Below are 27400 nucleotides of genomic sequence, written 5' to 3' on the forward strand. Positions count from 1 at the left end.
CAGCCCGGCCCCGCCGAGCGCTCGCCCCGCCGCGCCCGGGTCCCGACTTCCCCTCCGGCCCGGCCCGCAAAGCCCGCGCGCCCCCCCCGGCCGGCCGCCGCTCGGCCCCGCCGCGCTCGCAGAGGCCGCCATGCGGCCCGCGCGCTGGCTCGCGCTGGGCAGCCTCCTCGCCCTGGCCGCGCTGCTGGAAGGCCGGCTGGTGGGCGAGGAGGAAGCCGGCTTCGGCGAATGTGACCGCTTCTTCTACGCCGGGACCCCGCCAGCGGGGCTGGCGGCCGAGGCCCACGTGAAGATCTGTCAGCGCTCCGCGGGCGCGGAGCGCTTCGCCACCCTGTACAGCAGCCGGGACCGCATCCCCGTGTACTCGGCGTTCCGCGCGGCGCGCCCCGCGGCTGGCGGCGCGGAGCCCCGCTGGCTGGTGGAGCCGCAGGTGAGCGAGCTGTGCCCGAGCCCGGGCGCGGGGCTGGCCCCCGAGGGCGCTTTGCAGCCGCGGCGAGGGCGAGCGCGCGGGCGGGGGCGCGGGCGGGGATGGGCGGCCCCGCGTCTTCGCCGCTAGGTCAGGAACCCCGGGTTTCCGAGCCTCCTCGCCGCACCCCACCCCCACCCCTAAGCCACGGCAAGAGCCTGGCCACCCGCGAGCCTCCGGAGAAGCCGCGCCGCCGCCCTCGTCCACCCCGAGGCCCCCAGTGGGAAGTGGTTCTCCCCTACAGTTCGGGGTAGACATCTGCAGTGTCTCATTCATTTCCTGACCAGTGAGGAGCGTGAGACTGACCATTTCGGATCAGCCGAAAGCCTCGGCTGGGAGCTCCCAGGCCTTGGCGCAGGTCGTTGCCACAGTTCTTTGGGCCTGGGTAGGTGGGTGGGCATTTTCATGCCCATTTTGCAGAAGAGGAGATCAAGGCCCAGGGAGTGAAGAGACTTGTGGAAGTCTGCCCAGCCGGGAAGATGGGGCAGGTGTTCACTGCCCTTTCTACTATGGAAAAGCTTCTCTTTTGCAGAGGCCACCTGAGCCTAAAAACCCCTTGTGCACACGACATCGAGCACATTCGGTCTGAAGTTGCGTTGAGTTAGGACCATAAAGGCACATATCTGTAGAAATGCAATGGGAGAATTACAAATCGTAGGGAAACTGTCCCACTATTGGGAAGGGCAGACAAGTTTTACCTGACTCTTCCTAGCTACGTTATCAGACCACGTGGAAATCATGTCATGAGTGTTCTGTACTGTCGGGTGAGGGTGACCGAACACTGTAAAAGGTTCCCAGAGGTCCTGCTGAACTGCCTTAATACATCCTGCCCCAGGTCTGCCTAGCCACCCCCCTCCCTGCACACCCAGCCAGGCTCCCCTTTGGTCAGTTCTCACCGTCCTTCCACCTTGTCTCCTGCACCTGCCCCAGCTACCAAGACCACCCCCCCACCCCAGCTGGGAGCAGAGCTACCCACTCAGCCCACTCATTCCTGATAGTCACAGCTGGCCAAAACCACATGGGCGAACAGATTGGCTTTCAGGTGCTTCATTCAGAGCCCTGGGTTGTAATCCCTGCAATGTCATTCAGATATTTCTAGCTCTGAGAGCTTGGCCGGGTCTCCTGCACTCTTGCACCTCAGTCTTCTTACCTTCCTCTCCGTGTCCATTCCATAGCCTATGATGTCAGGGCCTATGAGATCAGGCAAACCTTTCTCAGTTGTACACACCTAAGATATATATTGATCTAAACTTAGTTTGCCCTCAGCTGCACCCACTCGAGCTCTCTGCATATCCCCCAGATCATTATGCGTCACGATTGTGCCCCTGTCAAGAAACAGATGATCTAGTCCTTTCTCCTTGAGGGTCTCGTGGACAGCTTAAGGAGACCATACACATGGCGAGGAGGACACAGGGAGGCACGCTAAACAAATTTCATTTCAATTCAGAGCACATTTAGTCATCAGTCACCTGCTGGGTGCCAGGCTCTTAGGGTACCAGGAGAACAGAGGATGCCCCTTGAGCTGTAAGGTTTCCTAGTGTGCAGGTGAAGAATCAGCTGATGAGAGCTGGGCTGCGTGGGTTCGAGAATCAGCTCCTCTCAGCTAGCTGTAAACTTGGCCAGGTTATTTTAGAGCTAATGACGGGGTGGTGTTGAGGATTAAATGAGTTACTATATAAAGTTCCCTAAGAGATGCCTGGCATATAAGTACCAGCTGTTTTTAGGACATAAGCGAAACCCATAAAGGTAAACAAAATCCTACTAGATTTCACTTGTCTCCAGGGTGATAGGGGAAAGCCTTAGGGTCAGCGTGACATTGGTGCTGTGCCTGGAAGGATGAGGCAGAGTTCAGAAGAGAGACAGAAAGGAGGAGGAACATCAAGAGTGAGAGTGGCGGCTCCAGGGGTTAGTGCGTGGGGAGGGGTTGGGATTACTAAACCAGTAGAAGTACGCAGGTGCCAGTCTGCTCAAGTGTTCAGAGTAAAGGGGAATAATGGAAGGGAGAGGTCGGGTGTGAAGGAGTGATTAAGGAAGGTGTAGTGAGGCAGAGCCATTTATGCAGTTACAGAAGGAGTCACAAAGGAGCAGGTTTCGTGGGCAGAACTGAGTCATCCAGGCAGTGGAGCCCCCGGGGCAGGAAATGAGGAAGGGGATGGGAGAGGAGGGGGGAAATTGTTCCAAATGGCATCTCGAAGCGTTGAGATGAACAGTGGTTTGGAAACAGTACAGGAGGCCGGAGGTCCCAGCCGGGGAGCTCAGAACGGTGGCAGTGGCTGATGTTTTCCCCTGCAAGACGGGCTTGGGTCCCCTTCCCACCCGGCCTCGATGAAGTGGGCCAGGAGCCAGAGGGTATGAGGAAGCAGGGAAGGAAGGAGGGAGGGAGGGAGGAGGAGCCTCAGGCGGCTGGGGACACACTGCCGCAGACCTGACTGCTGCCTGCTCCCGGAGGCCTGCCTCCCCGCCCCGGGTCCCGGCTGCAGAACCATGCTCAGGGCTCGCTGTGGGCCTCTGGCTGCTTCAGAGCACTTGGTAATGCTGAGTTGCCCTGTGCCCACATCACCTTTTTATGAGGTCAGCTTTGCCAAGAGCAGACTGGCGAGGGAGAGGCAAGAGGCCAAAGGAGCGCGGTGCTTGCCTTGGGTAATGAGTCAGTCAGGGCGGCCCTGGCCCCGAGGCTCCCAAAGCCCAATTCAGCACCTTTCCTAGCTGTCCTGCAGTTTCCCTTGGGAAAAACAAGCTCCTAACTTGAAGATCATAGAAACTTGGGCACTCTTGTGCTTAAAACCTTCAAGGTGTTGGCTGCCCTGCACCTACAGGACAAAGTTCATTCTGCAGGATGCAGTTTTACAAGGCCGTCCGTGCCCTGGCTCCTGTCTCCGGCTCCAGCCTTGTTCTCACTCCTCCACACCCTCACATTCTATGTTCTAGTATTATCCGGCCGCCTGGCCTGCCTCTCATAAAACTGTACTGTCTGTACTTCTGCTTCTGTACTGTTTGTCACTTCTGCTCATTCCTTTTTTTTTTTTTAATTTTTAAATTTATTCATTTTTGAGAGAGAGCATACGTGAGCATGAGCAGGGGAGGGGGAGAGAGAGAGAGAGAGAGAGAGAGAGAGAGAATCCCAAGCAGGCTCTGCCCTGAGCCTGACATGAGGCTCCAACTCATGAACCATGAGATCATGACCTGAGCTGAAATCGAGAGTCAGATGCTTAAGGGGAGCCTGGGTGGCTCAGTTGGTTAAGCGCCGACTACAGCTCAGTTTGTGTGTTCACAGCTCACAGTTTGTGTGTTCGAGCCCCGCGATGGGCTCTGTGCTGACAGTTCAGAGCCTGGAGCCTGCTTCGGATTCTGTGTCTCCCTCTCTCTCTGCCCCGACCCCACTCACGCTCTATCTCTCTCTCTCTCTCAAAAATAAACAAACATTAAACAAAAAAAAAAAAAGAGAGAGATGCTTAAATGACTGAGGCACCCAGGGACCCCATGCTCCTTTCCTGTGCCCAGAATCCTTTCTTTACTACCCCCATCTGGCCCCTCACTTCTTCCTCTCCTCCGTCCTTTAAGATTTCTCAGGTGTCATCCCTTCCAGAAAGAATTGTCCACCTGATTTTGGTCCATTGCTCGGTGCTCCAATAATTTATGTCTTTTTTGTACTTCCCACATTGTTTTAGAATTGCCTACTTATGTGTCTGTCTCAGTGGCCCTTGAGAAGTGAATGCTGCACCCTTATTCATCATGCTTATGTTCCTAAGTGCCTGGGACACAGACAGTCTTAATAAGTGTTGAATAAAATAATTCACTGTTAGGCTCAATCAGGCAGCAGTCAGGGAGACGCTCTGCTTGAGCCTTCTTGGGGGGACATGTATGGCTTCAGAGGCTTGCCCCATAGCTGGCCAGCAGCCGCTAATACAAACATGTCCATAAGGAGAGCTGGAACCCTCTTCTAAGTCCACCCCATTAGTCCTTGCTCTGGCCTTTGGAACGCAAATGACTTGGATCTCTTGTCTAGACAGCAGCTCCTTGGTGTCAGATATAGGATCCCCATATCCGCCCACACTGGAAGAATTTAAATGGGATCTTCTGAGGCACAGAAGGAGAACTTTAAAAGGAAGCCGAGAAAACAGAGAGTTGTTGTCGGTTTTATGTGGAATGTGGTTTAAATTGAGAAGGGGGAAAAGGCAAAAAAGAGATGAGAAAATCCCATTAGCGTGATGAGGATGGTTTGGAAGGCTTCCAGTCAAGACCCCAGAGACTTGAGAACTGGTTTCTGGTATGGTACCAGGAGCCTCACACCTTTTAGTCTCTCAATTCCTTGCCATTTAATGGAAGACATTTTGGATAAGGTATCGGTGATGCCTTTCAAGCACATTGTCAATTCATGCTGGAGACCGACATTTAAGATCCTACCAGTTTTTGAACATGAATACTGAATGGATCTGACTTTATATTCAGCTTACACTTTTTTAATCGTACAAAAATACTCTGATGTCATTGTCTTAGTTGGAGAGATGAAGAGAGGTTAATTGATGTGCCCAATGTCACACAGTTTGGATTTGAACTCATGACCCTTTGCTCTTAGTTCAATGCTCTTTCGGTACGTCGTGGAGATCCTTTGACCTCACAGTGAATCCACTGCGTTAATGGTCATGGGGCTTTCCTCCTCCTCTTTTATATGGGGATCTTCATTTCTACTCCATTTCTCTTTCCCAATGGTCGTAGGACCAGTGGGAGCACATATTTGGCCACATAAATGTTGCTTAGATGTCGGTGGCTCTGGAGTGAAGGGTATGTTCTGGTGAACTACACAAGCGTTTTCCTAAAGGGTCCGATAAGGTCGTATTTCAAATCTTAGTAAATGTGAACAGTCATCACAACTTAGAATCTTGATTAAGTTCTGGATCTTTCATTTCTAACAGCAAACAGGACAATTCCGATACCTACTTTCTAGTTAAGAGACTTGAATTCAGACCCCTGCTCTGCCACTTATAAGCTATGGGACCTTAAATTCTTCCAGTCCTGTTTTTCTGATCTGTACATTAAAGGCAATGATAGTGTTTTTCATAGAGTGGTTGTGACAAATGCACAAGGTAACACACACAGACATGTAGCACGGTACCCAGAGTACGGTAAGGTCTTAGTAAATATTAGTGTGTATACTTTATTAAGTTCTTACTCTAATGGGTGTTATTAATTGAAAAACTTCATTTGTGTAAGCTCTGTGCCCAACCTGAGGCTTGAACTCACAACCCTGAGATCGAATCACATGCTCTGCCAACTGAGCCCGCCCCCTTTTTTTATTACTGTTTTTGAGAGAGGGAGAGTGCAAGCAGGGGAGGGGCAAAAGGAGGGGGGAGAGAGAGAGAAAGAGAAAGAAAGAGAGAGGAAGGAAGGGTGGAAGGATGGCTATCCCAAGCAGGCTCCGTGCCCAGTGCGGAGCCCGCCATGGGGCTCAATCTCACGACTGTGAGATCATGACCTGAGCTGAAGTTAAGTGTCAGATGCTTCACCGACAGCCACCCAGGTGCCCCTATTACATTTTTAAGATTATTTTCTTAAGGAAGCTCTACACCCAGTGTGGGGCTTGAACCCACGCCTCTGAGATCCTCCCTGTCCTGAGTAACCAAGAGGTGTGTTGTCACAAAACAAACAGTGAGCAATCGCATTGCAATCTATTGTGCTGAGCCCGGGTGAGAAGTCTGGGAAGCGCCTACTCAGAGGGATGCTTCCCAAGTCAGTCACTCGCGATGTCTTTCTTACCGAGGCGCAGATAGCAAAAGCCAGAGTCACACAGGCTACCTTGCCTTGCATTTTTTTCCTTTTCTGGGTTTTTCCTCATCTTTGAATTCAGCGTTCCCATCTGATTTGTGGTCATCCTCAGGGGCAAGTTAAGGTACTTGCCCTACATTGGCGGAACATTTCAGGGATATTTTGTCCTCAAACAGCCCAGTGGACACCGTTCGTCAAGTGTTCACACTTAAATCTGGATAGGTCAGAAAGGAGCTATCATTTACTGATCCCTCACCGTGTACAAGCCGCTAGATGCAGAGCCTGGATTAAAGTTTATGGCTGTCGGATTCCCAAGCTCTTACTACCCTTTCCACTCTGTTGTACCGTCTCCCAAATCCAGTGTTTGTATTTTCTCTCCAGATTCCAAATGGACTGACTGGGGCTGTTCCTTTACTGAATTCATCTAGGTCTCCGGATGCTTTGTGGCTTTGCTTCTAATGGACCATTCTGAAAATCCCTGTGTCAGCCTGTCAGTAGCTCAATTATTAGCTCCTGGTGATTCAATGGATCGTTCCTTGACTAAGGATTGTATTCTTTGGGTTTCAAACGTCTTTTCCTTTTAACTGTCAGTGAAACTTTTAAAGTACAAGTGAGAATATGAGAAAAGAGATCCTCCCATTTGCCAGTGGTTTTGCTTCCCGTGATCTGGCCGTGCTCTTGGAATCACTGTTAGTTCAAGAATGGTTTCCCCTTCAAGGTGTAGATCGTGTCTCCTGGGTGGCCACGTACCCTTTTGATTCTGTAGAACTTGACATCTGATGGCAGCAATGATCTGTTGCCTGCTGATATATCTGGCCACTGAAAGGAAGGAAAAGTAAAAAAGAAACGACTCATGGGGCGAACCAAAAATAGAAGCGCCATTAGTATTCCAGCCATGCTTCTATTGACCCAGTGCCGGACAGAAGTGTGGCTCAATCAAAAGAGGTCAGGCTGAGGACATTCTATACTTTCAGTCAGAAGGAGAAATATGGTACATTTCATTTTGGAGAGTAAACAGATGGCTGACATAGTATTTGAAAATATAAGTTAAATTACATGTTCCAGTTGACTTGTACCTTAATTTTAGGGATGATTGGTCTTGAGTTTTGATTGATTTTCAGTTGGCAGGGACACCTAATGCTTTAACAAAGCCCTGGGCCCTTTGTCACTTAATTCACTAAATCGACAAATATTTATTCGAGCATCTGCTATGTGTGAGGCACTCTTCTAGGCCCTGGGCATAGAGCAGTGAATCAAACAGACAAAAATACCTTCTCTCGTGGAGCTTAATATCTACTGGAGAGCACAGGTGATTATAAAATAAATAAATAAAAGACAGGGCATGTTAAATAGTGAAAGGGCGAAGAAAAATACAGCAAGGTGGGAGGATTTGACCTATCCGGGAAAAGGTGAAGTTTTTAAAGGGCTTTCAGGGGAGACATCACTGCGGAGGTGACTTTGTATACACACCTGAAGGAAGTGACAAAGCCAGTCATGCAGGTATCTGGGGAAAGGATGTTCCAGGCAGAGAACAGTAAGTACAAAGGCCCTGAGGCAAGAGTGTTCCTCACGTTTGAGAAAGAGGCCAATGTGTCGAGAGAAGGAGAAATGAGGAGGGTAGCAGGAGATGAGGTCAGAGAGGTGGTGTGGGAGATAGCAGATCACTTCGGGCCTTGTGGGCTATTTGTAAGAAACCTGCCTTTGGTTTCTTAGTGAGATGGGATGAGATGGGATACCATGGTGCCCACTTTGAGCGGAGGGTTTTTGACGTGCTCTGTCTTACATTTTAATAGGGTCATTTTGGCTGCTGCATTGAGAACAGACCGTAAGGGTTCAAAGGCAGAGCAGAGAGACTAGCTAGGTGGTTTCAATAATCGGGGCAAGAGATGGTGGTGGCTTGGACCACCGGGGCTGGCATTCTTTCTAGCTCAGAGTATTTTTTAAAGGAAGAGCCGAGAGCAAGAGAAAGGGAGGAGTCACAGATAACCCCCAGGACTTTGGCCAGAACAACTGGAAGAATGGAGGTGCCTGTGAATAAGGTGAGGATACTAAGGGAGGAGCTGGTGTGTTAGATGTGCTAAGGGTGAGATGCCTTTGGGTGTTGAGCAGAGCTTCATGTGGGGGCCTAGAACTCTGAGTACTTTCTCACACAGGGCACTTTTCTAGGTGTGTTTTCACACGTAATCTCACTTAATCTGAGGATCCAAAGCAGGTGCTGCGCTAACAGCACAGAGCCCGATGCGGGGCTCAAACTCACGAACCGCGAGCTCACGACCTGAGCTTAACTGAGCTTAATGCTTAACTGACTGAGCCACCCAGGCCCCCCCCCCCCCTCCCCCATCAGGATTTTTTACAACAGAGCATGTTCCCAGCCCCACTGCCACATGCCAATGAACATCAGTGCCCGCAGCCTCCAGGAGCACCCTCGTGCCTATAGCCACGGCAGGTCCCAGGATCTGTAAGTGCCTCATTGGGCTGAGGGCGCTGTTGCCTCCTTTTGCAGTCTTGCTCCGTTCTAATCCGTCCTGGGAATTCCTATGGCCGTTATGCAAGCAGACATTCTCTATAAGGTGATTCCCCAGTGGATCACCTAAAAACTCCTTCAAACCACAAGGATCGTCCCGAGTCTCGGTGAGCGTGGCCAGGATACGGGCAGGGTCTTGGGTCTTGTCGGGGCGTGGAGCTGTTGGCTGCTGGAGGTGGGCTGGGTGCCACGCATGAGCCTGACAGCCCAGCTCCGGACCAGGTGCCAGTTGCCTGAGGGAAAAGGTGCCAGCAAACTACACCCTGCAGAGCCCCACCTCTGGAACAGAGAGAGAGAACCCACTCATCCATCCGTCGGTCCTAGGGAGTGCGAGAATCCCTCCGGTGCACCCAACCTGGCTCCCCAGAGAAGGAAAGCCAGGCTGAGCCCAGCACATTCTGAAACTGCATAGCCCAGTAATGTATTACACCCTGCTTTGGGACCAGGAGAGGGACTTTGCTCCAACTCCGCACACCCCACCTCTTTAAAAGTACAGAAATTCCTTTTTTGCCTTTAGGACTGTTAGTAAACTGGAGTCCTTCCGCTGTGCAAGTTCTCACCTTTGCCCTTACGTCCTAGGTAACCTGGTTTTAACGCAGCTTGGCCAACGAGCCTTCCCGCTGTGTCTGGGCAATGGCAACATTGGTTTCCGGAAGTCCCCTTGTCATAACGTTCATAACTGAGGGAAGAAGCCAACCCATATCACATCAGCTTTTTGAGTGGATTGGCCAGGATGCATGCTAGAACTGGGCCATGTAAGGAAATGGCCACTGTTGATGTTTCTGAAAGACTGGGCATCCACTGTAGTCTCCAGATACATGGAAGCCGGGGAAGGGAAAGCCGGGTTTGTGAACCTTGGTACGCCTTTACTTGTTCTGGAGCGTCTCCACTGTATCTGGAGCCATGACACCCATGACAACAGAGGCCTCCTTCATGGCCAAGCGCACCGTTTGGTGTGGTTTGTGACCTTGCTCTTGCACCTCAGCCGGACAGACCTCAATCCTGTGACCCCTGCCTTCTGCACTTTGGAGGCCCAAGTCTGCTCACCTTCCTCTAGGGCTCTGCAAAGCAGCTTCCCCATTGGTTAACCCTTTCTACCCACATCTCTGAATTTACTGCACTCAGAAGCCAGAGAAATACTCTCAGATCATTAATCCCATCGTGCCTCCAACAGCCTCAGCGGAAACTCTCCAAGGCTCCCCATTTCTCCTCAGATAAAGATAAGGCCTTATCGTGGTCTCCAGAGTCCGGCACGCGTGGCTCCTGTTCCCCGCCCGGCCTTATCTGGTGTCACACACATTGCCAGGCCTTTACTTCTAGCCACTTTGGCTTACTTCTGTGGGGTGTGGTGCTGCTGTTTTTTCACGCCCATCATAGGGCCTCCGTACCCGCTGTTTTGGTTTTGTTTTTCATCTTCCGGGATATTCCCAAACAGGTCAGCTGCCCAGAATACTCTCTAGTAGTACCAAACATACCTTTCTTTGCTAGCGTGTCACAGTTGCACAGTTATTTGTGGAACTAACTGAGCGCCACCCAGCTAGACTCTAAGGTCTGTGAGGGCAGGGTACAGGGCTATTGTTGCTGTCAAATCCTCGCCCTCTAACGCAGGGACCGGCAAACTGTTGCTATAAATGGCCAAATAGTAAATACTAAAGGCTTTGTTCGCCGTGTAGTCTCTGATGCACCGATTCAGCTGGGCTGTTACAGCACAAAGACAGCCACAGACAATACATACGTGAACGAGCACGGCTGTGTTCCAAGGGAACTTTATTTACGAAAACTGGTGGTGGGCTGGATTTGGCTCACAGGCTGTAGTTTGCCAGCCCCACCGTCTAGCCCAATGCCAGCACTTGGGCGGTAATTAAGGAGTGTCGCTGAATGCTGAGCGCTTTGCGAATATGGATTGAACAGCAACAGTGAAATTCGAACGCTGGGCGGGCCGTCCTATTCCTATTATAGCCCGGCAGCCCGAGATACATCTCAGCTGTGTGTGGTGATGGCCCCTATTTGTCATGTTAAGGGTTTTTAGGATTATAAACATAACATACGCTTATGGTAAAAATATTTTTCGAACATTCTAGAAGTATATAAGGAAAAGGGTCTCATTTCACTCAGATAACGAACTAAGCTTTACAATTTGCGTGTGTGTGTGCTAACATTCCAGAGATTTCTGTTACACATAGAGACGCATGGAGGCACCTCTACTCTTTATTCTAGTCAACAAGGTTCAGGGCCCTTTTGGACTCTAGCACGCCCCTCAAACAACCATCATACCCATGGAGTGGGAGAGTGGAGGGGCTCTGGATGAGTGAATTTGCACATACATAAAAATAATTTATTGCATTTAGAAATAGAAGGCCTGGGGCCTCCACATGCAAAGTCTATTTCTTTCAAGTCGGCATCCAGGTAACTCACGGACAGCCTGAAATAATCTTACCTTCTTCTCCCTTCCTGTGCTCCTGAGCAGCGGTGATCCTTCTCCTCTTAGAGGAGACTTGCTGGCCTGCCCAAAGTCACAAGGCAAGGAGGTGACAGAGCTGACAGCTCTCCTCATGTCTCACCTGGTGTTCTGTCACTCAGCCATGCTGCCGTGTAGTCTCACATCGAGAGGAACTCGAAGAAGAGCGATGTTCCTAAAACCCAGGAGGAAAGGTCCAACACATGGAAATGATCTTGCCCGAGAGCAGATTTACTAGCCTTAAATCATATTTATTACACAGCGTTGAGAAGCACATGCTGTCTCTTTTGTGCTTAAAACACAAGGATAAGATTTAATAGTTTGAGGAGGGTTTAGGTTGAATGCAAATAAGCCTGTCTCTCCTGACAGCGAGAGTTATGACACCGTGGGGAAGGGTCCGAGGGCTGTGAAGTCCTCTTCTCTAGTGATCTTTAAAGTGAAGGGTGGATTTTGCCAGTTGGCTTTGGAGAAAGGCTATTTTTTATAGCTGTAATCTTTTTTTTTTTTTTTTCTAAAATTTATTTTTTGGGGGGCGGGGGTGAAGGGCAGAGAGAGAGGGAGACAGAGGATCTGAAGCAGGTTCTGTGCTGACAGCAGAGTCCAGTGTGGGGCTCGAACTCATGAACCTCAAGCCCATGACCTGGGCTGAAGATGGACGCCCAGCTGAGCCCCTCTTATAGCCGTAATCTTGCGTGGAGACAGGCTTTGAGCCTTTCCCGGTTTTCTGAGGAGGGTGACTCTGAAATTGGTTGACAGTGGTGATATCTCAGCCTCAGTTCCATGCCTGAGTGGCTCACTGACCAGACCCATTACTGTTGCTTTTGCTGCTCTCAGTATTAGGTACCATTCTGCTCCCCTGTTCTTGCCACAGGCCAGTGCTTGACTTTTCCCTCTCTTCTTGTACGTAATAAATGTGGTCACAGCCAGTCAGACAGAGACAAGAGTTTATCACACATTTGTTCTCTGACAGCGAATTGGGGTTTAAGAGGTAGGCATGGAATTACAGGGGTTTTTGGTGATTGAAACAAGCCCACGCCGTTTCTTATCTGCTCATTCACTTACTCATTCCTGATCAGCGGGTCTAGAATTTTAGCACTGCAGAGTATGAGTAGTCAGGTACCCAGCTCCTGGTTGACCCTTTGATTAGTGTTGTCATTCTCTCTTTTTTTTTTTTTTAATTTTTTTAACGTTTATTTATTTTTGAGACAGAGAGAGACAGAGCATGAATGGGGGAGGGGCAGAGAGAGAGGGAGACACAGAATCGGAAGCAGCCTCTAGGCTCTGAGCCATCAGCCCAGAGCCCGTCGCAGGGCTCGAACCCATGGACCGCGAGATCGTGACCTGAGCTGAAGTCGGATGCTTAACCGACTGAGCCACCCAGGCGCCCCGGTGTTGTCATTCTCTTCCACGCCAAAACCATTTATTCAATTACCAGTACTAAGCCACAAACTAGGAATCTAAGACGTGGTCATGGAACAAGCCCCAGCCCCTGTCCGCAGGTAACTTGTTACTTAAGGTAGGAAGGCAGATCGTGACCCCAGCTTAATTCTCTCCTAGTAGACTGTTAGCCCTGAAAGGGCAAAGACTGAGCGAGCATACAGAGTGGTTCAGAAAATGGGTCTTATAGGGAGACAAAATTGGGCTGTGTCCCAGCTCTGTCATTTATCAGCTGTGTGACCTTGGAAATGTTACTGAATCTCAGGGAGTTCAAGTTCAGTCCCTATCTGTGGCACGGGGCTAATTGTCCCAATTCCATGGGGGAGTGATACAGATTTGGTGTGACAGTGTGTATAAAGGCCACTCTGCATTGTGTCCAAGCCCTCACTACATATATGTTAAGCATGTTGAATGAACAAGTCACCTTTGCTTCCCAGACCATGCCTGCCTTGGAGACAACCGGGATGAGGCTGACCATACTCCTAGGTTTGACCCAGTATTATTTCTGAAATGGTTTCCTGGCCTGTGATGGGAAAGTGAGAGGTCAGACTCCTAAGGTGGCCAAATGGAAGAGGAAGATAGGTCGGGCCAAGCAGCAGATGCAATAAAACCAACAAAACTGGGGCTTTGTCAGTGTTGTACCCACCTTCGGTAAAAAGAAGGGTCCAAAGGTCAACTCTAAAGTCCTTTGTAATCCTGGATTTCTCTAATAAAATACAAGCTGGCCAAAAACAAAAACCAAAAATCCATACTCCTGCTCCAATGCTACCTTTCTTGTGACTGGTCTCAGCCTTTTCTGTGGCTCCTATGCTGTCCTCCATGTTACTTAGCCCATTGATGCATTCTTTCTTGAAGAATTTAGTAGAAGTTCCTTCTCTCTGGTCTGTGGGGTGCCCCCTCTGGTCTGTTCCGAGACTTCTGGAACCAGGACAGCCTTGTCTCTTTCCTTTGTTCCTGAGATTTAATCCAGGTGTCTGGAAAGTTCCATGTCTGTAAGGTTCTTGCCCCAATTCCCACAGGGGGCTTGCTGGGTTCTCCTGATGCTTCAGGCTAGTTGGTACATGAATCATAAACTTACCCAAGCTTATTCAGGTGAAGGGTAGGGCTGTTGTAACAGATGACTGGTAGATTCACAGACATAGCAACGGAGGTACACACAGGCCTCAAAGGAACCAGAGCTCAGAAACTTCTAGAAACCAAATGGTCCCACAGACTTTAGGGTCTTTATCCTACTCTCCTCTTTTAACTAGTTTTCCTGCTTTCCCATGGGTCAGCCTGACTACCAACTCTAAACTGCATGTAGCAGCCTTCATACTCTAATTGTTGTCTGTCTCTGAGTTTCTTGGATTATGTTGGATTAAAAACCTAAGAGAGCCATCTGATTGGTTGCTGGCCAGATTGGCCATCCCTTGGTTGTGACTGGCAAGGGGGTGAGGGGGAGGAGGTCATGTGGTAAGAAATGCTGTTTTTAGAGATAGTATCTGAAATACTCAGTTAATTTAGAAACAGAAGTTGACTGTGGCATGTTGACGAGGGCTGATACACCTGGTGGTTGCAGGGAGCCTGGTTTGGGCGGCCATATTAGATTACCCGAGGGACCTTCACTACTCAACAGAACTGGTTCTGTGTACCAACTGTGTGTGTAATTCATGCCACAGAGGCCCTGAGGTGGAATTGATCCTCCCAGGACTAGGTGAGCTGTGATCTTGGGAAAGCACTCACAGAGGCTGTCTCAACCCAGGGTCCTGGCAGGAAACAGATGGAACTCTCAAAGTAGTTTAACCGACAGAATTGAATGAAGAAACGATTTACAGAGAACTAAGGGAGTCAACAAGACGGGGTAAAGCGCCTGGGGCCTAGCCATTGCAGGGACCTGTTACCATCCCAAGCCCGTGGGGTCAGGCGGGAGCCTGGTGAGAGCCATGACTGCCCAGAAACTCAGCCAGAGCCACAGCTGCAGCAGCCAGATGCAGGGGAGCCAAGGAATAAATACTCTGGTCTCTCTCTTCCCACCCTTCCGTTGGCTGCTCCAGGCAGAAGCCAGAGGGCATGAGAGCTCAGATGATGTGAGCCAGCCTCCTGGGGCACAGAGCAGGGCAGAGAGGAGTGGAGAAAGGATCAGGGAGGCCAAAAGACACCCCCGGCATGGGGGCTGTGAGGCTGGGGCTGGGCCTGAGCGCCCAGGAGGAGTTCAAGCAGCAGAGAGGAATGGTGAGGCACCCCCACCACTGAAGTCATGGGTGCCCATACAGGGGGAAGCAGGGAAACACTCATGTTACATCCAGATAACTGACGTTGTTGGGAACGGATTGGCCTGTTTGGGCTGAATGAAAGGGAAGATTTGAGAGAAGAGATTGGAGGGGGTGGGGAGGCCTTCTGAATATACCTGTTTGCCATTTAACCAGGCAATATAGGATACTGTTGAAGATGTTAGAATAGTGAGATCTGCTCAAAAGAGTGTAAGTAGCAAAAAAGGACTTCTTATTCTGTGGATGGATAAGGTAGGAAATCCATGTTTACACATTTTGATGATCAGAATATTCACTGCTCCAACAGGTGGAGGATTTAAATGGCCCTATAATACTTTATTCTCTCCCTTGGTATTGTCATCATAGCTCTTGCAATTTGTGAATAATACTCTCACAAATCGCAAGGATCATGTGGATCTTTTTTTATTTTAATTTTTTTTAATGTTTTATTTATTTTTGAGAACAAGAGAGACAGAGTACGAGCGGGGGAGGGGCAGAGAGAGAGGGAGACACAGAAACCCAAGCAGGCTCCAGGCTCTGAGCTGTCAGCACAGAGCCTGACACGGGGCTCGAACTCACAGACTGCGAGATCATGACCTGAGCCGAAGTCAGACACTTAACCGATTGAGCCACCCAGGCGCCCCTCATGTGAATCTTTAAGCCCAGCTAGGCACTACCCAAGGGTGACTTAAACATTTGTTTTTTGGTGTGGGGTTCATGGACCCCCTGCATCAGCATCACCTGGGGTGGTGGTTAAAAATGCACTTCTGAACCCCACTCCAGTCCTGCTGAATATACCTCTGGTGTGAAACACAAGAATCTGCATTTTTAACAGGGACCAAGGTGCTTCTAACACAAACTAAATTCTGAAAACTACTGATTTAAGGAGACAGCACTCATTTCTTGTAGTGGCTATCTGGGCAGGAGTGAATGCCACCAGGGACCCATATGATGAATGAGAATCTGATAAAGATCTAGCCCAGCGGGTTCTCAATTTAGAATCATCTGGAGAACTTTAAAAACATCCTAGATGCCCAGCCCTCTCGCTACTCCAGAATTCTCATTTAATTGGTCTGGGGCGAGGCCTGGACATATTTTATGTAAAACTTCCAGGTGATTCTGACAGGCAGCCAGACCCAAGAACCTCTAATCTTGTCTGAACTCGGAAGGTGGAAAAAGTTAGAAACGGAAGAAATGTCTCAACTTAACAGACTTTTTGGAATTCCGTACCCCACGGTCAAGTGCTAAGAATAATTGCTCTGGAAAAGAAAGCAGAGAACAGAGTGGAAAACAGGCTGCAGTGAGTAATGAGGAAGGAAACCAAAGAAGACCAGGGATGATGTAACCTGAGAAGGTACTGCAGTTCTGGAAAGGTCTTAAAGGACTCGGGCACTTTTGTAGACTCCCAGCAGGAGTTTGAAAGTTGGAGTTAGGCATGAGAAGGTGGAGCCAGAGGAGTCCCACGGGAGCTTGTCTGTCCCTGAGGCCACCCATGGGCCTCCCCTCAGGCGTCCTTTGCTGGCCCGGCTGTGTATTGCCAGTTTAGGGTTGGTGCATTTTTTAATCCCCCCCCCCTTTTTTTTTCATTTTTTTAAATTTTCAAGAAAAGGTTGAAATGGAAGTGGAACATCCTTTGATTCTTTCTTTTCCATCATCTTCTGACTCGGGGGGAGAGAACCCTTCACGCAGCTTATCTTTGTACCTCCACACCCTGGACACGGGCTGAACACCTACTGTGTGCACAGCACCAGGAGAGCTGGAAGGCCTGCTCCTCCCCAGGCAGGAAGGTGTGTGAGTGGCCCTGGGGGCCCAGAGGAAGGGTGATTCACAGGGAGGAAGGCGGAGGGCACCCCAAGGCCTGCCTGAGTGCAAAAGGGCTGGTCAGGAAATGAAAAGCCCTGTGTTTCTCTTTCAAAAGAAAAAAAGAAAAAAGAAAAAAATCCTAGTAGGTCTTCTAAAGCTGTTTCTGTTCCCAAGGGGATAGAGAATATTTTGGATGCCAAATAGGGAGGATTTTTTTTTTCTTCTTAAATGGGTGGGCCGGAACTGTTTATTCCCTTCCTGAGAGCTGAAAGGTCTTACGGTTTGTCCTTCCTCAAACGCCCCTCATTTGCTATGGAGGCTTCACCAGCCTCCTGCTACTTTTCTGAAAGGCAGCTCTTTCCTCGAGCTGCATATTTTCCATGGCAAGTACATTGTCTCAGACTTCACCCAAGGCCTCAGATCTAGTTCATTCTGATGCGCGTGACTGTGCAGAGGCCCTGTTTGCGCATCCAGCTCCAGGTCTGATAAGATCATCCGATGTCACCGCTGTCAGCTGCACTCATGTTCCTTGTAAGGAGGGGCCCTCTTACCCACTTCGTGGTGGGCAGCGGGATGATAGCATCTTTTTAATGTCCCTGTGTGTGTGTGTGTGTGTATGTGTGTGTGTATCATAGTTCAGCGCAGAAGCAAAATCGGAATACCAGCTGTTCTGCTCATTCAATTACTTAACTCTTGTTGAAAATAAAACAACTCCCAAAAGAACAGCCTGTTTGTCCCCACAGAGTAGGTAGGCGCTCACGGGGGGTCTCTCCTGATCACAGGATCTTATCTGAATCAGCCCAGCCGAGAGCTTATCTAGCCTCAGGCTAAGATTCTCCAGGGGGAGGAAACACCACCCCTTTCGGAATCATCGCAAAGTTCCAGAACCGTTTTGATGATCCTTCTAGATGACCACCTTTTCCATGCGGCGGATCGTGGAGCAGAACCAGAGGACGAGCTGACCTCTCTGGAGCCTCTCTTTCTCATCTGCAAATTGCAAGAGATGATGTGCATCAGAAGATTGTTGTAGAGGTCAAATGAGGTCACTCTTGCAACAACTGCCAGTCACTCCCCGAGGGCAAAGGGCCGCTGTGCTGGCTGCAGGAGCACAGAGGTGATCGGGCACTGTCTCGTACCCTTCAGTGTAGTGGGATGGACAGATGGAGAAACATAGTTTCAGTGCCTGCCAGCTGTCCCCCCACTTTGTCTCTGCTTGCCTAAATCGACCATCCACTTGTGTCCCGTCCCCCTCAGCCACACCTGGCTGCCACTCCCCAGCCCCCCCAGTCCACGTCCCCTGAGCCCGTCTTGCTCGTCACCTGCGCTCGCACCCACGCAAGTCTCTCCATCAGCAGTGCCAGTGGCTGCCACCTGCCGCCCTCTTGTCCCTGCCCACCTGGACTCTGAGGTGCTTCAATTCTGTTTGCAGTGCCAAGGCCGCCCCACTTCAATCCCACCAGTTCTTTCTCTGCACCTGTCCCTGACCTGTGGGTCATGGCTGTGCACAAAAGCAGTATAAAAACTGTAACTCTGGCCTAAGCACAGCTGGTCTGTCCCCATCCTGGTTGGCTTCCACGGAGCCTTCCCTTCTTTCCAGCGTCTTTCCTGCCCTCTCTCATGAATTCCCTGGCACGGTGACCACCACAGGCTGGCAGACCTTCCCTGCCCTCCTGACGCTCTGCCTCCATGTCCCCACTTACGGCAGAGAACTGACCCATACCAATTCCCCATGTCCCCTCCCCTTCCCGCCATGTTCTCAGGAGAGGTCCCCTCACCCCCGGCTGACTCTTCTCCATGTGCTCCCAGTATCATTCCCTTTGCTGTCCCATCCCCCTGTGGCATTGGTGTCCTCACCACCAGAATACTAATAAGCAACACCCACCAAGAACCTAAATACGCAGAGTCTCCATTATGCTTTATGCAGACGAAGTACAAGAGATGGTCCTGGGGGCACCTGGGCTACTCAGTTGATTGAGCATCTGACTCAGGTCATGATATAACGGTTCATGGGATCGAGCCCCGCATCAGGCTCTGTGCTGATGGCGTGGAGTCTGCTTAGGATTCTCTCTCTCCCTCTCCCTCGGTCCCTCCCCTGGTTTCTCTCTCCCTCTCTCTCAAAATAAATAAACTTGAAGAGAGATGATCCCAGTATTCGTGCTCCTTACAGTCTGTAAAAATACATGAAACAAATGCCCAAGAGCCTGTTCTCCTGCATATGCAGACACCGCCCCCTCTCCAATCCCAGTATCTTCTTCTGTTGGATCCATTGTGTGTGTGCTCTTTAAAAGCAATCTTGGTGACTAGTGATGAGCTTCTCCCACATTCCCATCCTCCCCACCTGGGCATCCCAGCCCTCTTGCAAAGCCTCCGTGCCACTGTGCTTCTGGGACATTCCGGGACCCTGTGCACACTCTCAGGGCTGCAGCCACTCTCTTGCCCCATGGCACAGCCCCGTGACTGGTCTTGGAGGTCTTGACCGGGACCCTCACTGACCTCCTGGTCTTCTGGCCCTGTGGGACCCTGTGTCTCGTCAAAGCCCTTGTGCAGGCTTGCTGCTGGGAAGGGGGTTAAGGGAACTCCCCCGTACCTGCCAGGCCTCTGAACTGTTGCAGAGAAGGTGCTTGTGAACTTGGTATGATTGCAACCTTGGAGGAGTTGAGAAGAGAGAGCAAGAGGAAGGGGGAAGGAGGGGGGCAGAGTACGGCTGCCGAGCCTCCATGTTTGTGTTCTCCTCCTGCGGACCGTTGTCACTGTCGACAAATAGCTCTTCTTCCCCACTCAGTGACAGACTCCCCTGTGGCAAATCTGTACCAGGTGACTCATGTCCCTGATGTTTGCATGGACCTCGCAGCCCAGAAACCCTCAGGGACCGGGCTCTGCTCAGTGACACTGTGCCCCTGAGATAGATGCCTTTGAGCCCCCAAGTGCTCCCTTGCACAGAGACCTGAGCAGCCCCACCCTCCCAATGCCCCTTTCCCTCGGTGGTGTGTGGGGGCCGGAAGACCATCTTTGCTTATCTCCGTGACCTGCTCCTCAGCAAAGGGCCTGCTCGTCCCCCGCCTTTTCCTGAAGCTTCTCAAACAAGTGGTCTGCAGTCCGCTCTCGCTCTGTCCAGTCACCTCCACCACCTGTCTTCCTTCCCCAGTCCTCTGTGGACATCACCCTTTGAAGTCTCACTAAGGATTCTGGAATCATCGAAGGCCTTGATTTTCGTCCCCATCCTTCCATTTCCCCTCTGGCAGGTGCCACACTGTTGATCTTCTGTAGCCAAAGCTTTCTCCTTCCTTGACTCTTGATGTGACACTAGATGACTGATTCTCCTGCGGCTCCATCTGTGTTTCCCAGTTGTCTCTTGTCCTCTGCCTGTCCTCCAGCATGGCCGCCCTGCGGCTCTCCTGATCCCTTCCTTACCCAGAGGCGTGGACTGCTGCTGGCGCAGAGCTGGGGTTTTGGAGTCTGAGAAGCTGGGTGTAAGCCTTGGCCCTGCCACTTACATATTGGATGACCTTGTACCTGCTGCTTAACTTTTCGTGTTCCTGCGAGTAAAACGAAGATGATGGTAACACCTTGCTGGGAGGGTTATGTGAGGAGTCAACGCAGCAGCTCAGTGCTTTCCAAAGGGTAGTCATTGGCAAACCTGCTTTACAATTTTGGCCACATCCGAGGTAATGGGGATCCTATCAGGATTAAAAAAGATGCTTCGTACTGGGCCCCTGGGTGGCTCAGTGGGTTGAGCGTCCCACTTCGGCTCAGGTCATGATCTCACAGTTCGTGAGTTCGAGTCCCACGTCAGGCTCTGTGCTGACTGCTCGGAGCCTGGAGCCTGCCTTGCATTCTGTCTCTCTCTCTCTCTGCTCTTTCCCTGCTCACACACTGTCTCTCTCTCAAAAATAAATAAGGACTTTAAAAAAAATTTACAAGATGCTTTGTATGGAGCTTTCCACGGTGCCTGGTATGCAGTGAGCAGTCACTAGGTGGTAGTGATAATTATCCTGTGATGAGTTATCTGTATATCAGACCATTTATAATCTGCTTCCTGCCACCGGTTCCAATCCATCCTTTCACTTTTCCTTAGTCAGAATCCGATTTTCGCCGGCTGCTGCTCTCTGCCCCGACGCCTTGGTGTAGAAGTCTTGTTAAGCCTTGCTGACCTTTCTGTTTCTCTGAATTTATCCAAGTCTTGCACATCCTCCTAATACCACCTCAGCTTCTGCCTTCTTCAGGAAGAAGTCATCGTTGACTGCATTCATTGTGCCTTTCCTTCCTTTCAAATTGGTCTGTTCTTTTTCTTCATAGCATGTATTTGGCATTTAACATAAACCACACTGCACTGTTGTTTTTCTCTTGGTTTCCTATTTCACTTTGCACCTATGTCTTGTTTTCCTAAGTAGATGGTGAATTTCTTAATGTGAAGGCCTGTTTCGAGGCAAATAAGGCAGTGATTAAGGACACCAGCCATGAGGCTGGACTTTCTGCATTCACATGGTAATGCCACCACTCACGGTGTGGCCTTGAGCAAGCTTCTTAATCTTGATGTGCCTCAGTTTCTTCATCTGTCAAAAGGTGATCATGGTACCTAGTTTTTTTGTAAGTTTAAATGAGTGAGTACTTAGCATAGCCACTCACTGATGTAATACATGTAAAGTTCTTTGAATTGTGCCGTGTAGGGCTCATTAAGTGTTGATGGCCGTGGTGGTGGTTTTTGTTACCAGTCCTAACGCTTCCTTCTATAGTACTGGTCCCACATGATATACGCTTAATAAATATTACTGAATGGGTGAATATTTCCCCTCCGGTGCTCCTCTGCAATTTTCTATCGGTCTATTTTTCTTACATGCATGTTGGCAAGAAAATTGAAACTCTCCTGTCATTTAATTCCAACACATACACAAAAAAATCCCATGGGTTTTAAGAGCTTTTACTGTCTGGCATAAAGGCCAACTCATTGAGAGAAACAATTTTTTTTTCCTTGTACTAAATTTGAAAAAGGAATTTATTATAAGATTATTTATGGGGCAGGATGCTGGTGGAGGGGGAGAGTTCATTTTTCTAAAACCTCTTAACATGTGATTAGGAAAAAAATTTTCCACTAAACACAGGAACTATATCAAATGACGTGGGTGGCCCAGGGGGACCAGGTCAGCCGGGAGGTGGATTACAGAGAGAGCTTTGTACCTGCTCCTCCATCCACAGGTTCCACTGGGAAACCAAAGAGTAAGATGAAGTGGTGCGTGCAAAAGGACAAGTGTCACCCAGAAATGTAATCTGAAATCACCTCTTACATCATAGGCGTATTTTTGTCTTCAGCGAGCAGTGTTGTCAGTAATTTATAATCATGGCAATAACCAGATCATTAAACTATGCAGAGAGAGTGGAAAAATACATCTGCCCTTTGCATGACAGCGCGTCAAAGAATATATTAGACTTTCTCAATCAAATACTCTTACTATTTCTAGTACGGCTTTCCATACCTGAGTTAGGTATTTTAATTCCATACACACTTGACATTCCTTCAGAAAGTGGAGCCTCCCAAGACATACTTGATTGTTCTGCAGAGTTAAGCAAGCATGGAGATGCTGGGAAGCTGTTTTGCTGCCTTTACTCGATAGAGTTTCAGATGATGCTGTAACAGATGACATTAAAATACTCGTCACCTTGGGATCAGAAGAGTTTTGTCATAGGTTAAAAAATTGGTTTTAAGGGGCGCCTGGGTGGCGCAGTCGGTTAAGCGTCCGACTTCAGCCAGGTCACGATCTTGCGGTCCGTGAGTTCGAGCCCCGCGTCGGGCTCTGGGCTGATGGCTCAGAGCGTGGAGCCTGTTTCCAATTCTGTGTCTCCCTCTCTCTCTGCCCCTCCCCCGTTCATGCTCTGTCTCTCTCTGTCCCCAAAATAAATCAAAACGTTGAAAAAAAAATTAAAAAAAAATTGGTTTTAAGACAAGACATAGGAATCATAATGGGGATTTCTGTCAGTGGAGGTCAGCTAGCAGACCATCATAAGACCCTGGGATTTAATGTTTTATAAATGGTATGGTAAAGTGACTTCATAATGTAATACCCAATGTGTGTGTGGGGGGGGGGGGGCGCGCGTGCGCAAGCGCAGGCATGTGCGGGTGCGTGGGTGTGCGTGTGAGAAGGTGTTATCACAGAGCAGTTCTACCCAGGTGGAGTGTACGCAGGACAGAAAACAGTAAACAGTCTAGTTAGAAGCCACTTTCAAACACCAGTGTCACGGGATATTAGGATGAAGCGTGTGTGCACCAGAGGACCAAGCGCTCCCGAACCCCAGCTCGAGGAGGGTTCTCCCCGTAGGGACTCTAGAGCCTTGGCGGAAGGGTGCCAGCGCACCGTCGTCGCTGTGAACAGCACGCATCTCAGTCCTTGCTCTCTTCTTTCAGATTGACGATCCCGCCAGCAACCTGGAGGAGGGGACTGATGAGACTGATGCCATCGCCTCCGTGAACAACCTGGGGAGCAAGCAGGCCCTGAGTGCAGATTACGTGGATTCTGATTACCAAAGAGGACAGCTGTTCCCGTTCTCCCTTGGCAGTGATTTCCACGTGGCCACGTTCGCTCTCACAAATGCAGCTCCCATGACCCCGTCCTTCCGGGAGCGGTGGCACATGAATCTCAACAGCCTAATGGACCGCGCCCTGGGCCCTCAGTGTGGCGGTGGGGAAGACCTGTATATCCTCACAGGCGCTGTGCCCTCAGACCAGAGAGTTCATGGCAAAGTGACCGTCCCTGCGTTTGTTTGGCTGGCAGCCTGTTGTGCCGTCCCTGGCAGCGGCTGGGCCATGGGCTTTGTCAAGCACACCCGGGACGGTGACGTCATAGAGGACGTGATGGTGAAAGAATTGGAGAAACTGCTTCCGTTTAACCCTCAGCTGTTCCGGGACAACTGCGGCGAAACCGAGCAAGACACGGAGAGAATGAAAAAAATCCTGGAAATGGTTAACCAGGTCCAGGACGAAGAGCGAGCGGTGCAATCGGAAGAGGGCGCTAGTGCCCGCTCTAGCGCAAAGAGCGAGAGATCTGCTCTGCTACCCCCAGAGGCCTCTGAGGAGAGGAGTAGCTTTTGGGGCAAGTTTATGGGCCTGCTCGTGACCCCCGTCATCAAGCTTTTCCAGTTACTTTATTATCTTGCAGTGGGGATCTTGAAGAACATTATGTACCTCCTGTGGTTTGTTACCAAGCAAGTGATTAATGGCATAGAAAGTTGCCTTTACCGCCTGGGTTCGGCCACCATCTCCTACTTCTTGGCCATTGGGGAAGAGCTGGCCAGCATTCCCTGGAAGGTACTCAAAGTCATGGTCAAAATCATCAGGGCCGTTCTGCGGATCCTTTGTTGCCTGCTCAAGGCCGTTTGCCGCGTCCTGGGCATTCCCGTCCGAGTCCTTGTGGATGTGGCCGCTTTCCCTGTGCACACCATAGGCGCGGTTCCGATTGTGTGCAGGGACATTGCAGTGGGCCTCGGTGGCACTATCTCTTTGCTCTTTGACGCCGCTTTTGGTACTATGGGTGGCCTGTTCCAGGTTTTTTTTAGTATCTGCAAGAGGATTGGCTATAAGGTTACTTTTGACAATTCTGGGGAGTTCTAGAACTCAAAAAAAAACCAGTCATGTCCAGTTACAGTGAATTTGATTTTTTTTTTTTTTTAAGTAGAGAAAGCTGGAATATTTTGTCTTTGCAATGGGTTTCTGTTCACTGTCAATTACCACTCTATTTTGAGCGTTGGTAGGGGTATTTGCATGTTTTTGCAAAGGAAGATGGTATAATTTAGACTTGACCTAAGGGAAAGGTTGAGGCTGGGATTATGTGTAGGACATCTGTGTGGTGTGGGCAGACTTCCAAAGCATTAGAATCTTTATTCACTCTGCTATGGGTGGACCACCTGAGATTCTCTGGTGTTCATTTGTGATAACTAAGAATTACAGAGGAGGGAAGAATTAGAAGGCAACTTGAATCCAAAGAGTTTTGAAGCAAAGGAGAAAGGAATCTTGTTTCCGTTCTTCTCTGAGACTTGAGGGCAAACCGCTAGAGATGCTGTGGATTGATTTCGTTTTCATTTGCTTCTCTTTCTCTCTAACTCGGCTGACCTCGGGAATGTGCAGACATGGTCCCCTGCTGAAATCACTTTCTTAGGGCTAAAGAATTTGCTCTATCCCTTAGCTTTCCATGGCTTCCAAGGACCCGTAAGGTTGTTTGTGTGTTTTTTTTTTTTTCTTCCAAAGATGAATTTTGCTGCATTTTTCTTTTAGGTAACGGTAAGCATGTTATGTTAAATGTGGCATAACAGAGTTTGAATGTAAGGGCGAAATTTTTTCGCCCTTTGAACAGTGTAGTACAGTCCTCTCAGGTGTGAAGAAGAGAATGCAAGGGTCGGAGCCCTGCTCTGAGTAGGTGCCACAGGTCTGAGAACATCCTTAGCCAGGCTTGGATTAACTTGATGTAGATTAAATTTCTGGCTGACAAGAATGGGCCCAAAGACTGACATGTTAAGCTAATATGAAAATCTGTATTCCTTAATATTCTAGATCAGGCTTTGTTATATATCAGGCAAGTACCCCATTACCATAAAGCACTCAGACCTCTGTCCTTAAATGATTGTTTTGGTTGAAGTGTATATAAAAGAGCCACAAAAGAAAAACTATTCTAGCTATAATTCCATATCCGTATATATCTAAGTTTATATACATATAAACTTGAATAAGAATCACTATGTCTTAGGAAATAATTTTTTAGTGTGTTTGAGGCTAGAAAAGTCTCCCATTAATGCAAGTTTGGTTTGAGAGCTAATCCCTATTTTTTTTTTTTTTTAATCAAGCACTTGTCATTTTAAATCATGCCCTGAAAGAGAAAGCAGTATCTTCCAAACTTTGCTCTGCCATCCACAGCTGAGCTGGAACCATCTGGATTTTTCTGAATGTTCTAAAGAGTTGCCGTGAGGTAGAAAGGGGCCAAGTGTAAAATGCTGATCTTGGGAGTGCAGGGTACCATTCATCTGAAAGTTAGTTGCAAACACCTGGGATCCAGAAAGGCAACAAGGAGAGAATAATGGGCTAGCTGGTCAGTAGACAAGAAATGTGAGTGTAGTGACTTACACTTTGCTGAAAAATAATTGAATTGCACCCAGTAGAAGCGTAGCTCTCCTGACCAGTTGGCGGTACAATGTTGGGGATTACGAACACCGGACTAGTCCATGATAGGGGGATATGCACTAGATTTATCCAAGAATCTTGAGCAGTAGTTTACCAACACTTCTGTTCGTGAATGTGAACATCTGTAGTTGGGCTCCCCTTTATTTCAGCGGCGTGGAGGTGCACGCCTTGGTAGTAAGGGGTGAGGGTTTGCCTTGGTACTATGGGATCAAGAATCCTGCTGGCAGAAGGGAAGGGAATCTACGAAGTAACAAGAGAGATGGTCTGGCCAAACCCCGAACTGATGAAGAAACCCAGGCACAGGGAGGGGCCAGGTTTGCCTTTAGTTTCTTTGCTAGCTGATGAGAGACCAGGAGCCAAGGTCTTTTGTACCTGTCTTGCCACACCTGGGATGTCAGATAATGTGTGCGTGTGTGTTACTACTCAGCTGCCTCCTTGGACCATTGGCAGGGCTTTCTCCGTCATCCATCAACCAGAGTCTAGGCCCTGACTCATCAACGGGATTCAGCCTATGTGATGAAATGATTAGCCGTCCATGCACAGCCTCATGCTTACTGCCTCCCGCAGAATCTGTATTCCCTCACGGTATATATTTGCATACCGACAAGGCCCAAAGGGGGCATCCGTGGCAGCTTGAGCCTCTTGGCACCATGCAAGGAACAGGGCATCCAAACTGCTTCTTGAGAGCCATTTGGAAATGGCTCCTTTCTCATCTGTAGTTGTTTAGTGTCTTATTTATTTATTCTTGTGTGGCCTTTTGTGAAATCTGGGAATGAATAATAAAGCGAAATACATCCTTAAGGTTAGGTGGCCGAGACCCTCCAGTCTGGACCGCGAGGGTTGGCTGTGCCTCTCGTTTACCGGAGCTGGCTCTAGCAGGTGGTTGGATTGCTGACCTTGCCAACCAAGCTACTTTGGGCTTTGAGATGAGAATTTGAGGGGTGACTCCGGATCGATGAACCCTGTCTCTGGCTTGAAGACTTTTCTGTGGCTCTGTTATATTCTCAGGCCCACGAGAGGTCAGCCAACTCTTCCTCATTATGGAGCTAATTTTCTAGTCTGTGGATCAGCCACGCCTTTGGACACCCCTGTTTTCCATTGTGCCTTTTGAATGTTGGCTTCTCACTCACCATCAGCCCTTCCACCTCCATGCAGACCAGCGAGTTGGGAGAAGGAACTAGAATGAAGCACTCGTCATTCAGTCAGCCGTTCATGTGTCAAACATGCATTTTTGAACATCGAGGTTGCAGAGTTGCAGAGATCAGCGATACACGGATCCCATCTTGGAGGAGTTCAGGAATCTAGTGGAGGAGAATACACGGTACAATGGATAACCTGTAACATATCATGGCTGGTGCTGCAGTGAACGTGCCCCCTGGAGCACAGGAAGAAAGCCCCCAAAACCATGGAAATTAGGGAAGCCTTTCTGGAGGGTGTGACAAAAGCCAATTGGACATTTTCAAGCTATGTACAATGCTGTGCACCTTGCAATGCTCAATAAAGTAATTACTGACAACTCATTAGCTGTTCTGTCGATCTG

General features: G+C 49.4%; 1 protein-coding gene and 1 long non-coding RNA gene across 2 annotated transcripts; one reads left to right on the plus strand and one right to left on the minus strand.

Moving 5' to 3' along the window:
- On the plus strand, positions 1–27380 carry ENDOD1 (endonuclease domain containing 1). Its single transcript, XM_027040060.2, has 2 exons — positions 1–430; positions 23098–27380. The coding sequence occupies exons 1-2, from the start codon at positions 131–133 to the stop codon at positions 24298–24300; spliced, it is 1503 nt and encodes a 500-aa protein (XP_026895861.1). The 5' UTR covers positions 1–130; the 3' UTR covers positions 24301–27380.
- Positions 16498–23101, minus strand: LOC113593804 (uncharacterized). Its single transcript, XR_003414167.2, has 3 exons — positions 22961–23101; positions 22172–22323; positions 16498–17687 (listed from the first exon to the last, which is right to left on the minus strand). It is a non-coding gene; the product is annotated as an uncharacterized LOC113593804 (long non-coding RNA).
- Positions 27381–27400: the final 20 nt, after the last annotated feature.

This window comes from Acinonyx jubatus, chromosome D1 (assembly GCF_027475565.1).
Source record: "Acinonyx jubatus isolate Ajub_Pintada_27869175 chromosome D1, VMU_Ajub_asm_v1.0, whole genome shotgun sequence".
Classification (NCBI taxonomy): Eukaryota; Metazoa; Chordata; class Mammalia; order Carnivora; family Felidae; genus Acinonyx; species Acinonyx jubatus.